This window comes from Mobula hypostoma, chromosome 2, assembly GCF_963921235.1.
Source record: "Mobula hypostoma chromosome 2, sMobHyp1.1, whole genome shotgun sequence".
Classification (NCBI taxonomy): domain Eukaryota; kingdom Metazoa; phylum Chordata; class Chondrichthyes; order Myliobatiformes; family Myliobatidae; genus Mobula; species Mobula hypostoma.
This window is the reverse complement of record NC_086098.1, coordinates 222615811-222628559: the sequence shown is the minus strand read 5'-3', so window position 1 is coordinate 222628559 and position 12749 is coordinate 222615811. Positions and strand designations below refer to the sequence as shown.

General features: G+C 40.1%; 1 protein-coding gene across 1 annotated transcript; it reads right to left on the bottom strand.

Annotated features, from left to right (window-relative positions):
- Positions 1–274: 274 nt before the first annotated feature.
- neurl2 (neuralized E3 ubiquitin protein ligase 2) lies at positions 275–3801 on the bottom strand. The gene is made up of 2 exons (XM_063041539.1): positions 2925–3801; positions 275–1159 (listed from the first exon to the last, which is right to left on the bottom strand). Exons 1-2 carry the CDS (start codon positions 3604–3606, stop codon positions 1044–1046), a joined length of 798 nt encoding a protein of 265 aa, XP_062897609.1. The 5' UTR covers positions 3607–3801; the 3' UTR covers positions 275–1043.
- Between the last annotated feature and the right edge of the window lie 8948 nt (positions 3802–12749).

Here is a 12749-nt window from a genome sequence, read left to right as displayed (position 1 = left end):
CCCTATCAGATTCCACTTTTCTTATTTTCGAGCTGTACTCATATTGCCTTAGTGGGTGAGCCCTTCAATTAGCCAAAGGCAAGTGTGTCTGTGTGTGTAATGGGAGGAGTACTTTTAATAGATATTAATATTTAGTCATGTGTTTTAATATTGTGTTCATTCACAAATGTAACATCCAAGATAAAAATACTATTTTTTATTGAAAATGTTAGTTGAAGTTGTTTATTTGTAAAGTGTGTTTCATATAACAGTTGACTGTGTAATGCTTGCATTTGTCAAAGAAACCTGATAAATCCTTCTTTTACAGAGATGGGTTAGTGAATTTTTTGTCTTAGAAATGTTCAGTTGCTGTGGTGTTAATATGTATTCCTCACAGACTAACATTTTAGTTGCGTTCATTTATTTTTAGGAATGAAATTATACAGGGAGCCTTTACCACTCAGCAGTGATGTAATTAGTGACACCAGATTCATCATGAAACTTGTTATGACAATAATAGTATTATCCGTCTTTCAGACCTATAGGCGATGGATAGCTGAAAAATCACTGCAAGTAAAAATAAGATTGTTATACTTGAAACAGCAAAATGAACAGCTAATGGGAAACAAGATAGAGATTATGTTTGAAAAAAACAAAAGGGCACCAAATCACTCAATGTATTAACTCAGTTAAATCCCAACCTTTGTGTCATATGAAGGCAGAAGAGGGGAGCAGGAGTGAGATAGAAACAGAGACAGAGATATGGGGAACATTGTTTTTACTGCTGATAGTACTCCTATATGAACGTCAATAGAACACATTACAGGAAGTGAGGATGTATATTTCAATACCACCTTAAAGTTCATAATAGGTTAATAACTTAAAATACTTATGTTTTACATTCCAATAAATCTGGGTCTGCAGTTAACAACAATTCGTGGACTTAATAAGAAACCGGGAAAGAAAAAGTAGTATGGATGATGACATAATGGTATGCAGAAAACCGTCTGATTTACTGTATCCATCAAGAGACATGATCAAAAGCTTTTCCCAACACCACTGCCTCATTCATATTTGCAGTAATTCTTTAACAGTGCTGGTAGGTCCAGCCAGTCTATAGCAAGTCTGTGCATTATGTGCTTCTGTACAACCTGTCGACACAGAGTCTGTAGAGATGGAACTGTAGGGAGAAGGACAAAAATGAAAAACAATCTTAATAAGCAGAGATAGCAAAACTTCAAACTGACAGAGTTTATACATTTAATCCATAACTATCAATGGACTCCTATTTGTAAATACAAAGGGTTCTGCAGATGCTGGAAATTCAAAGTAACACATACAAAATGCTGGAGGAACTCAGCAGGTCAGGCAGCATCTATGGAGAGGAAAAAAAAACAGTTGATGCTTCGAGCTATCAGAGCCCAAAATGTCAACTGTTATTCCCCTCTGCACATGCTGCCTGACTTGCTGTATTCCTCAAGTATTTTGTGTGTGTTACTTATAGAGAATATGTCAGTCTGCATGGTACCTTATGTATAAATTTATACAAAGCTACTTGTATTTGTCTAGTATGTAGTCCAAATCAGTGAGCTGGTTGGAAGATTGCTCGGTAGAATTGCCCTTCAGTTGTACTGTATTTCCTGATTATTTTGCAATATATTTTTGTTTCTCTTGAGAATTGGGGCTAAGAAGGCAGGGGTATGTAAGAGTTAAATGTGATTCCTCCTTGGCATATGCTAAAATAAAATGGAAGTCTGAAACAAAATGATGTTAGCTTGGAATGGGATTGTTTTGAGAAGGTACAAGAGAAACAGTCCACAGCAATGTTTTGAGAAAGTTAAAGGAGAATAAATCTACAGAAATAATAGTGGATAATGGTGAAAAACATGTTTGTATGGGAAAGGTGAGATCACTGTGAAGGTGCAAGTACTGAATGCATGGGAAAGTACTAACATAAGGGGTTTTGAAGGGTATAAAAAGGGGAAATTCCTTTGTGCAAGGAGAGAGAGAGAGGAGGGCGCGCGCACATGTGTGTGTGTGTGTGTGTGTGTGTGTGTGTGTGAGAGAGAGAGAGAGAGAGAGAAAGAAAAAGAAAAAAGGCTGCATGAAAGTTTTCTGGTATTCTGCATATCAGCTTATTTAGTGATTGATAAATATCAGTATGTTTTCTGTACTGCTACTTAATTAACCATTTGCTTTTCCTTCTGTATTGGATGTTTTATATAACTGTAGTAAAGTGTTTCTTAAGGTTTAACACGTATACAGTGTCTCCTTTGTTTTCAAATAGATATGCGAATGCCAATTGCTGGATCAGAAAAGAACATGGAGTGAATTTTAAAATCATTTTCATTATGGGGGAGTTCAAACCCAAACTCATCCATTTCTTTGTGCCATGAATTTCAATACCATATGAACTTAAGTAATGTTATGTCTAACATTTAAAATTTACAGAGTAAGTATTGATTGCTTATATATACGTTATAACTTCCCTGATTTCAAAATGTAATTATGTTCTGTCGAAGTTAAAGAAGATCTGAAATAGGCAGAAAATGGTCTACATGCATTTTTGTCCAATTTATCCTAATCACTAAGTATTACAATTACGATTTTAAACACTGGATTAACAAAATACATCATATATTTGTATAGTTGTAGCAGAGTAGCTGATGAACACCACTTTATACAGACATTCTGATCACACTGCATCAATTTACCCTATTTACTCTGAATCGAAAGTAATTGATCTTGTGTACTAAATTTTCATCATAATTTTTGCAACATGAAAATTTATCTATTTTCTAAAATGGTGTAGTGGTTTGTAATCTCAGATGTACATACAAATCACAAGTGCATTGCACTGGCATTCTAGAATATGAATATAAGTTTATCTCTGAAACAGTTCAAATTGAAAACTTATTGTAATGTGATAAATTGATGATACTTACAACCATAATCCACTTGAATAATCCTTACAGACTTGGTGGAGGCAAACACATCTACAACAGCATAGAGAGGCTGATTTATGGGAATTCCTCTGGCACATGGACCCATGTCCTCACCATTGATGACAATATGCATATCCCCCATGTTACCACGAATGATATACAAAACCCCAACTCTGCTTCCTCTGGCAGTTGCCGGAAGAATATTTGACCTGTACAATTGATCTAAGATGTGACTGTACCTTCCTGGCCGGCTTCTTCCCACCAGTTTCTCCTTGGGGACCTTATAATTTCCAATCTGCAGGAAAGCCTCCATAGTACAGTGTGATATTGGAGCAGTATTCAACTCATGGCCATCAGTAGAAACCTTATTGTGATTTCTTGTTATTGCAAAAATCCAGCTGTTCCCCAAGTTCACCAGATCAGGGAGGGAGTACTCAGGAACAGATTCTAGATTTCTTGGATCATGTGCCGTCAAACCGATCCTTACATTTCCACACCATCCTAACTCTTTCTCTTCAATTTCTACAAGGAAGATCTTGCCAGGGTCCAATGGTTCTTTACTGAAACAAACTCCATTTCCGAAGCTCTGTGCCCTGGTAGCCTGGGTCTGAGAATTATCCAGTATCACATTAGTTCCGTGGATGTGGTGGAAGCGCATAAACAGATCGGACTTTGCAGCCATTCTGTGATCCTGACTGCATCTGCTATTTTTAACTGCTGCTGGAATTTGTGTCACACATCAGATCAGAGTCTGACAGCTGGGTAGGGAATTTCACATAAAGTGAGGTCTGTGGCTGGAACTTGCTCTCCAATTTCTTAATCTTCTGCTGCTTCTCAAAACACCAAACAAATTTAAACCACCTGAAGACAGATTAGAGAAGATATGAGGATTTTTTTTCACTCAGATAATAATAGAGGTATGGAAATTATTTGCCTTTCAGATTAATTCAAAACATGTCCAAACAACCTACTGGTGTTTATCTGTACTAACACCAAAATATTGTAGATACTGGAGATACAAAATGAAAACCAAAAAAAAAATGCTCAGAAGGGCCAGTAGTGTCTGTAGAGAGACAAAAACAGAGTCAGCATTTCATCTAGGAGAGAGAGGAACTATATCATTCAGCCATGGGGTCAAGATCCAGCAGGCAGATATTTAAATTACTCGGTAGAAGGATAAGGGATAAGATAAGGATCTTTTTTTTTGCTGAGGAAATATTAAGGGAGAGGAACTATGCTTAACATTGCAGAGACTGTGGCAATAGCTCTACATCAGATCTGAGGTATCGGTAGTGCTCGAATTGTCTTATTGGGATGATTAATTGTCAATGAAATATACAATTCTTGTGGAGCTTGATGGAGTAAATGCTGAGAAGATGTTTCCAATACTGAAAAGATGTATCCTCTGATGGAAGTATTTAGAACAAAGAGCATTGTTTCTGAATAAGAGACAGCTCATTTAAGATGGTACCAAAGAGCATTTCTTAAGGGGTTGTGGATATTTGGAATTCTTTAACCCAGAGTTGTGAAGGTAGGTTTATTGAATATATTCAAAACTGAGACAGATATATTTTTTGGACTTTATGGAAGTCAAGGGTTCATAGGGCCAATGAAATCAGAGAAAAATTATGACCCAGAAGGAGGCTATTAAGGGGAAAGTTACTAGCATGGTTAGAGCACTGACTGACTGGTAGGAGGCAGCGAGTGGAAATAAAAGGATCCTTTTCTAGTTGGCTACCAGTGACGAGTGGTGTTCTGCAGGGGTTGGTGTTGGGATTGCTTCTTTTTATGCTGTTTATAATTGATTTAGATAATAGAATAGAAGGCTTTGTTGCCAAGTTTGCAGAAGATAGGAAGATTGGTGGAGAGGCAGGTAGTGTTGAGGAAACAGGAAGGCAGCAGAAGGACTTAGACAGATTAGAATAATGGACAAGGAAGTGGTAAGTGAAATACAATGTTGGAAATGAATGGTCATGCACTTTGGTAGAAGAAATAAATGTGCAGACTATTTTCTAAATGGGGAGAAAATCCAAAAATCTGAGATGCAAAGGGACTTAGGAGTTCTTGTGTAGAACACTCCAAAGGTTAACTTGTAGGTTGTTAGTGGTGAGGAAGACAAATGCATTGTTGGCATGCATTCCAGGAGGTCTACAATATAAGGGCAGGGATGTGAAGCTGAGGTTTTATAAGGCGCTGTGAGGCCTTACCTTGAGTATTGTGAACAGTTTAACCATATAACCATATAACAATTACAGCACGGAAACAGGCCATCTCAGCCCTTCTAGTCCATACTGAACGCTTACCCTCACCTAGTCCCACCGACCTGCACTCAGCCCATAACCCTCCATTCCTTTCCTGTCCATATAGCTATCTAATTTTACTTTAAATGACAACATTGAACCTGCCTCTACCACTTCTGCTGGAAGTTCGTTCCACACAGCTACCACTCTCTGAGTAAAGAAGTTCCCCCTCATGTTACCCCTAAATTTTTGCTCCCTAACTCTCAACTCATGTCCTCTTGTTTGAATCTCCCCTACTCTCAATGGAAAAAGCCTATCCACGTCAACTCTATCTATCCCCCTCATAATTTTAAATACCTCTATTAAGTCCCCCCTCAACCTTCTATGCTCCAAAGAATAAAGACCCAACTTGTTCAACCTTTCTCTGTAACTTAGGTGCTGAAATCCAGGTAACATTCTAGTAAATCTTCTCTGTACTCTCTCTATTTTGTTGACATCCTTCCTTTAATTTTGGGCTCCTTATCTAAGAAAAAAAGTGTTGGCATTTGAGAGGGTTCAGAGAAGGTTCACAGGAATGATTCTGGGAATGAAAGGATTATCACATGAGGAACGTTTGATGGCTCTGGGATGTACTTGCTGGAATTTAGAAGGATGAGGGGGAATCTCATTGAAACCTTTCAAATGTTGAAAGGCCTAGACAGAGTAGATATGGAAAGGATGTCTCCTATGGTGAGGGAGTCTAGGATAAGAGGGCACAGCCTCAAGATAGAGGGGTATCCATTTAAAACTGTCAGTACCTCCAATTGAACTCTGTCTTTTTGTGTGTTTCCCCTAGCTGTCAGTCTGTGGTTTTGTATTGCCATGTGCTCCTGTCCCCATTCCTGCTCCACTTTGACCCCTGTATTACTGAGTACTCTGTCTCTCATCTGTTTCTCATTATTACCTGTATTGCTGCCACCTGTGTCTCACTGTGCTCTGCCTCTCTGTTTATTGCTCAGTGTACATTAGTCTTGTATTTTCATCTGATTATTGCCAGATTGTGCCAGTGAGTTTTCTTCAGCTTTTTCACATTTGTATCTGTACTCTGTCCGTCTGAATATTGACTCACCCGTTTCCCAATTCTGGTTTTTGGATTTCTCTGGATGTTTTGAACTTTGACACTGACTTGGTTTGCACCTTGGGATTTGTTACTCAATTAATATCACTGTGTGCACAATACTGGGTCTGCGATTGGATCCCTGCTCCAGCACCCTGACAAAAACAGAGAGGTGGGAGTATTTCTTTAGCCAGAGGGTGGTGAATTTGTGGAATTTATTATCACTGGCAGCTGTACAGGTTAGGTCATTGGATGTATTTAAAGCAGAGATTGATAGGTTCTTGATTGGCCGTGGCATCAAAGGTTACAGGAAAAAGGCCCTGGAGTGGGACTGAGGAGGGGTAAATAATGGATCAGCCCAGTTTGAATGGTGAAGCAGACTTGATGGGCCAAATGGCCTGATTCTGCTCCTATGTCTATGGTCTTAATGCTGTCATGTTTATGCCAGGGTTACAAAGGGCTGCCCAAGATCACCCCACTTTACAACACAAGATCTATAACTGCAGGTCACATCACATCTGGGCATTTATTAAATGAAGTGAAGATTTCTGTTTCTACCATGCTTTCAAGCAGTGAGTTACACACTCCTAACATCCTTTTGCTGAAGAAAAAAGCTCACATTTTCTCCAATTCTTCTATCAATTAGTTTAAATAATCGCGGCAGGAGGAGAAGATGGTGGCGCGACGCAGCTCACAATGGCCACTCCGGTGGTGCTGTCTGTTATCTGTCAAGTAGGGTGCCGTGCACAATCCTGATTTAATGGAGACATACAACTGCCTTCTTGCCATATCCTAGTAGAAGAAGAAGAAGAAACTTCTTCTTCTTCTTCTTCATTTTCTGATCAGTCAAGGCATCAAACGATATGGCAAGAAGGCAGGTGTATGGGGTTGAGTGGGATCCAGCATCAGCCATGATGGAATGGCAGAGCAGACCTGATGGGCTGAATGGCCTAATTCTGCTCCAATGTTTTATGGTCTTATGGCCCTTAGGGGTGGCATGCGGGTATTCTGAACAATGGTTAGTTTGTCTATGTTTGGTCTCAGCAGTGTAGTGGACACCAAATGCAATGGACTGGGTTGGAAGAGGTGCGCATGCATTTGGTTCCATCTATCTCCTAGCAGCCTCTTTCTCACCCCTCTCTCTCACTTCTATAACCTGCCTGTCTCCCCCTCTGCACTTTCAGTCCACAATGAGTCATTGATTCATACAACATGGAAATACACCCTTCAGCCCATCTGAGACATGCCAACTAAGATTCCCATCTAAGCTATCTTCCCACCTTGCCTGTGTTTGAGCCATATCACACTAAACTTTTCCTATCTCTGTACCTGTCTAAGTTTCTCAATCAAATACGTTGACCATCCCTTTGCCTCCACCGGTACAACTTGATCTGCTGAGTTCTTCCAGCAGTTTGTATTTTTGGTGTACAATTCCAGTACTTGGTGTATCCATTCCTTGTTCTCTAACAATGGTATAAAAGTAACAGTTCTCTAATTCTTCAGCATTACTACTTTAGCCATGTATAGTTCAAAATAATATAGTCAGAGCCTCCATAGTTTCCTTGTTTGTTTGTTTTTAACAACTTGGAATATATTTCATTAGAGTTTAGTAATTCCAATTGATGATGCTAAATCTCTAATTAATTTCACAAAATGGTTCCATAGATGAAGGAGGTAATTTGTCAGTTGTATCTACTGACTCTATATCAGAGCAATCCGGATAGTCTTTCTCATCTCCCCTTGCTCTTGCAAGTTCCAATCTATCTCCCCTTTGATTTAATCTTACCTTCACCCCTGCCTTTACACATGAACTCTGGAATTTAATAATTTGTGGCATTAAAAAAACATTTTTCTTCATGTTTTGTTTACTGTGCTTAACCTGTTTTTTCCCCCTAGCTTCTATAGATCATTGCAAGGTATTCACTAAGTCTTGTTCGTCTCCATACACAGGCTCTACTCTTTCCTGGGTTTTCCTTCAGCTCTTCATATAATTTTAAAACATATTTGGATTTTATTTCCTAATTTCCCTTTCCTTGTGTACACTTGCTAAGTTCCTTCTCAAATTTACCCTTATCCAAGTTTAGAGCTTCTGCTTCTGGTTATTTTGATTGCATCATGCTCTGCTTAGGACAATTCAAATGTGCAGGAAGAAAAGAGGCTGCAGGAAGAGGTGGGCTCTGCCCAATACATCATGGCCACACCCCCCCCCCAACCACCGTCGGTAGTACCTACACAAGATGCTCTCTCAAGAAGGCAATATCCACCATCAAAGATCCCCCCTTCTGGCCATGTCATTTCCTTGCAGTTACCATTGGACAGAAGGTATGGAAGCCTGAAGAGCCATACCACCAGGTTCCAGAACAACTAACTCCCATCAGTCACTTGCTTCTTGAACTAACCTGCATAATCCTAATCAATTCCTTAGTATCGCAACACTATAACCAGTTTAACCACATTGCACTACAGGATTAATTATTCAACTTTATACATTATACATATTCAGAATTTGCTGTGGTGTGTTGGTGCTACTTGCAACAAAAATAATAACATTCAGCAATTATAAAGAATAAACATTATATAAAAATGTTAGAAGTATGAATATGGAAAAAAAGTACATAAGTACATAAATACCAGCATGTATTTACAATGTAAACAGCATTATAAAAAGTGGTTTAAAGTGTTTACAGGGCAGTACAGAGACTGAAGTAATAGATAGAATGAGGGGTGGGGGAGGGGCTAACTAGATTGGTTGATCATATCAACTGTCTGGGAGAAGAAGCTTTTAAGATGGTATGAAGTTTTATAGTCCTTTCCAGAAGGGAGCATTTGGAAAAGGCAGTTTTCCAAAAAATTGCCTTTTTTGATTAAGTTGTGTTATCTCTTTTTAAAATAGTGTATAATTTATGTTAATTTAGGTATTTTTGTAAATGTTGTTATCAGCTGTTATGTGCTTGTAATGCTGCTGATATTTTTCATTTCACCTGTACAAATATACTGGTGTATAATGACAATGAACTTGCCTTTGACTTTGTTTAATTCTATAGCACTATTAAGTTTCACTGTACTGTATTATGATCACTACCACAAGAAACACTGATATTCCTTGCAAATGCCCAACTTCATTTCCTAAAACTAAGTCTGGAGTTGTTCTGAATTGTTATGGAAAACGAGCAGTAAAGAATTGGGAACCAGGTTTCACAACCAGGTTCAGTTCATATGCTATCGAGAAACAGGCTTAGGGATCCACTTGGCCTTTCTCCCCTGTTCCTAACACACCATCCCTCTGAGCTACATTGTAAACCATCCACCGCCCCAACAAAGTTGAATAATTGCAGGCTATAATGTCCGTGAAATTCTAATATCCAGCAGTGACAAATTCCAGACCAAATCCGCAACTTTATCTTCAACGTCTTGGAGATATATCTTAGAGGCAATGTAATCATGATCATCTACAAGAAAGATTGATCTCCCCATGATCTCTTCTAGGGAAAGTCATCCATGACTGATGTGCAATATGCAGTTTTAACTGTACCATTGATCTCAATAAGAAGCTGATGATTATTTGTTTTTGAATTTAGTTACAATTGTGCAAAGTAAGGGCCCTCTTCAGATGTTCTATTTATTTCAGATCAGTTTGTTTAACATCTGTCACAGAGAAATTAAAGCCAAATTAAAGATTTTGAAGGGCTCCCAGAATGTTCAAAGTCAACATAGCTCTTGAGGAAGTAGATGTGCTATGTATAATGGGAAATCTGTGGCATATGATGAAATGTTCTTGGCGCTTAGGTTTAAGTTTATACATATATCAGGAACAAAATAGTGGCTCATTTAAAGGGTAGGTCCATTCAAGAACAAAGGGGGCAATTTATGCGTAGAACCAGAAGAAGCAGATGAGGTCCTTACTAAGTAATTTGCTTTGGTTTTGGCTAACGAAAAAGGCACAGGGGAGAATGTATGTTAATATTCTAGATCCACTTTTTAAAAAAGGAGGGAGAGAGAAACCGGGGAATTATAGACCGGTTAGCCTAACGTCGGTGGTGGGGAAACTGCTGGAGTCAGTTATCAAGGATGTGATAACAGCACATTTGGAAAGCGGTGAAATCATCGGACAAAGTCAGCATGGATTTGTGAAAGGAAAATCATGTCTGACGAATCTCATAGAATTTTTTGAGGATGTAACTAGTAGAGTGGATAGGGGAGAACCAGTGGATGTAGTATATTTGGATTTAAAAAGGCTTTTGACAAGGTCCCACACAGGAGATCAGTGTGCAAACTTAAAGCACACGGTATTGGGGGTAAGGTATTGGTGTGGGTGGAGAATTGGTTAGCAGACAGGAAGCAAAGAGTGGGAATAAACGGGACCTTTTCAGAATGTCAGGCGGTGACTAGTGGGGTACCGCAAGGCTCAGTGCTGGGACCCCAGTTGTTTACAATATATATTAATGACTTGGATGAGGGAATTAAATGCAGCATCTCCAAGTTTGCGGATGACACGAAGCTGGGCGGCAGTGTTAACTGTGAGGAGGATGCTAAGAGGATGCAGGGTGACTTGGATAGGTTGGGTGAGTGGACAAATTCATGGCAGATGCAATTTAATGTGGATAAATGTGAAGTTATCCACTTTGGTGGCAAAAATAGGAAAACAGATTATTATCTGAATGGTGGCCGATTAGGAAAAGGGGAGGTGCAACGAGACCTGGGTGTCATTATACACCAGTCATTGAAAGTGGGCATGCAGGTACAGCAGGCGGTGAAAAAGGCGAATGGTATGCTGGCATTTATAGCGAGAGGATTCGAGTACAGGAGCAGGGAGGTACTACTGCAGTTGTACAAGGCCTTGGTGAGACCACATCTGGAGTATTGTGTGCAGTTTTGGTCCCCTAATCTGAGGAAAGACATCCTTGCCATAGAGGGAGTACAAAGAAGGTTCACCAGATTGATTCCTGGGATGGCAGGACTTTCATATGAAGAAAGGCTGGATGAACTAGGCTTGTACTCGTTGGAATTTAGAAGATTGAGGGGGGATCTGATTGAAACGTATAAAATCCTGAAGGGATTGGACAGGCCAGATGCAGGAAGATTGTTCCCGATGTTGGGGAAGTCCAGAACGAGGGGCCACAGTTTGAGGATAGAGGGGAAGCCTTTTAGGACCGAGATTAGGAAAAACTTCTTCACACAGAGAGTGGTGAATCTGTGGAATTCTCTGCCACAGGAAACAGTTGAGGCCAGTTCATTGGCTATATTTAAGAGGGAGTTAGATATGACCCTGTGGCTACGGGGGTCAGGGGATATGGAGGGAAGGCTGGGCTGGGGTTCTGAGTTGGATGATCAGAAATGATCATAATAAATGGTGGTGCAGGCTCGAAGGGCCGAATGGCCTACTCCTGCACCTATTTTCTATGTTTCTATGTTTCTAGATCATGGATAAGTTACTGGTTGCACTGAAAACAACATTAAGGTGCATAAGTCCCCAGTGTCTGATGAATTCTATTCCAAGACACTGGGAAAGCAAGGGAGAAGATTGTTGAGGCCTTGACAGAGATCTTTTTATCCTCTTTAGCCACAGGTGAGATGCCCGGAGACAGGAGACTAGCCTATGTCATCCCTTTGTGTAAGAAAGGCAACATGGACAAACCAGGAAATTATAGGCTGCTGAGAGTCGTACATCAGTGTTAGGCAAATTAGAAACATAGAAACATAGAAACATAGAAAATAGGTGCAGGAGTAGGCCATTCGGCCCTTCGAGCCTGCACCACCATTTATTATGATCATGGCTGATCATCCAACTCAGAACCCAGCCTTCCCTCCATACCCCCTGACCCCTGTAGCCACAAGGGCCATATCTAACTTCCTTTTAAACATAGCTAATGAACTGGCCTCAACAGTTTGCTGTGGCAGAGAATTCCACAGATTCACCACTCTCTGTGTGAAGAAGTTTTTCCTAACCTCGGTCCTAAAAGGCTTCCCCTCTATCCTCAAACTGTGACCCCTCGTTCTAGACCTCCCCAACATCGGGAACAATCTTCCCGCATCTAGCCTGTCCAATCCCTTTAGGATCTTATACGTTTCAATCAGATCCCCCCTCAATCTTCTAAATTCCAACGAGTACAAGCCCAGTTCATCCAGTCTTTCTTCATATGAAAGACCTGCCATCCCAGGAATCAATCTGGTGAACCTTCTTTGTACTCCCTCTATGGCAAAGATGTCTTTCCTCAGATTAGGGGACCAAAACTGCACACAATACTCCAGGTGTGGTCTCACCAAGGCCTTGTACAACTGCAGTAGTACCTCCCTGCTCCTGTACTCGAATCCTCTCGCTATAAATGCCAGCATACCGTTCGCCTTTTTCACCGCCTGCTGTACCTGCATGCCCACTTTCAATGACTGGTGTATAATGACACCCAGGTCTCGTTGCACCTCCCCTTTTCCTAATCGGCCACCATTCAGATAATAATCTGTTTTCCTATTTTTGCCACCAAAGTGGATAAC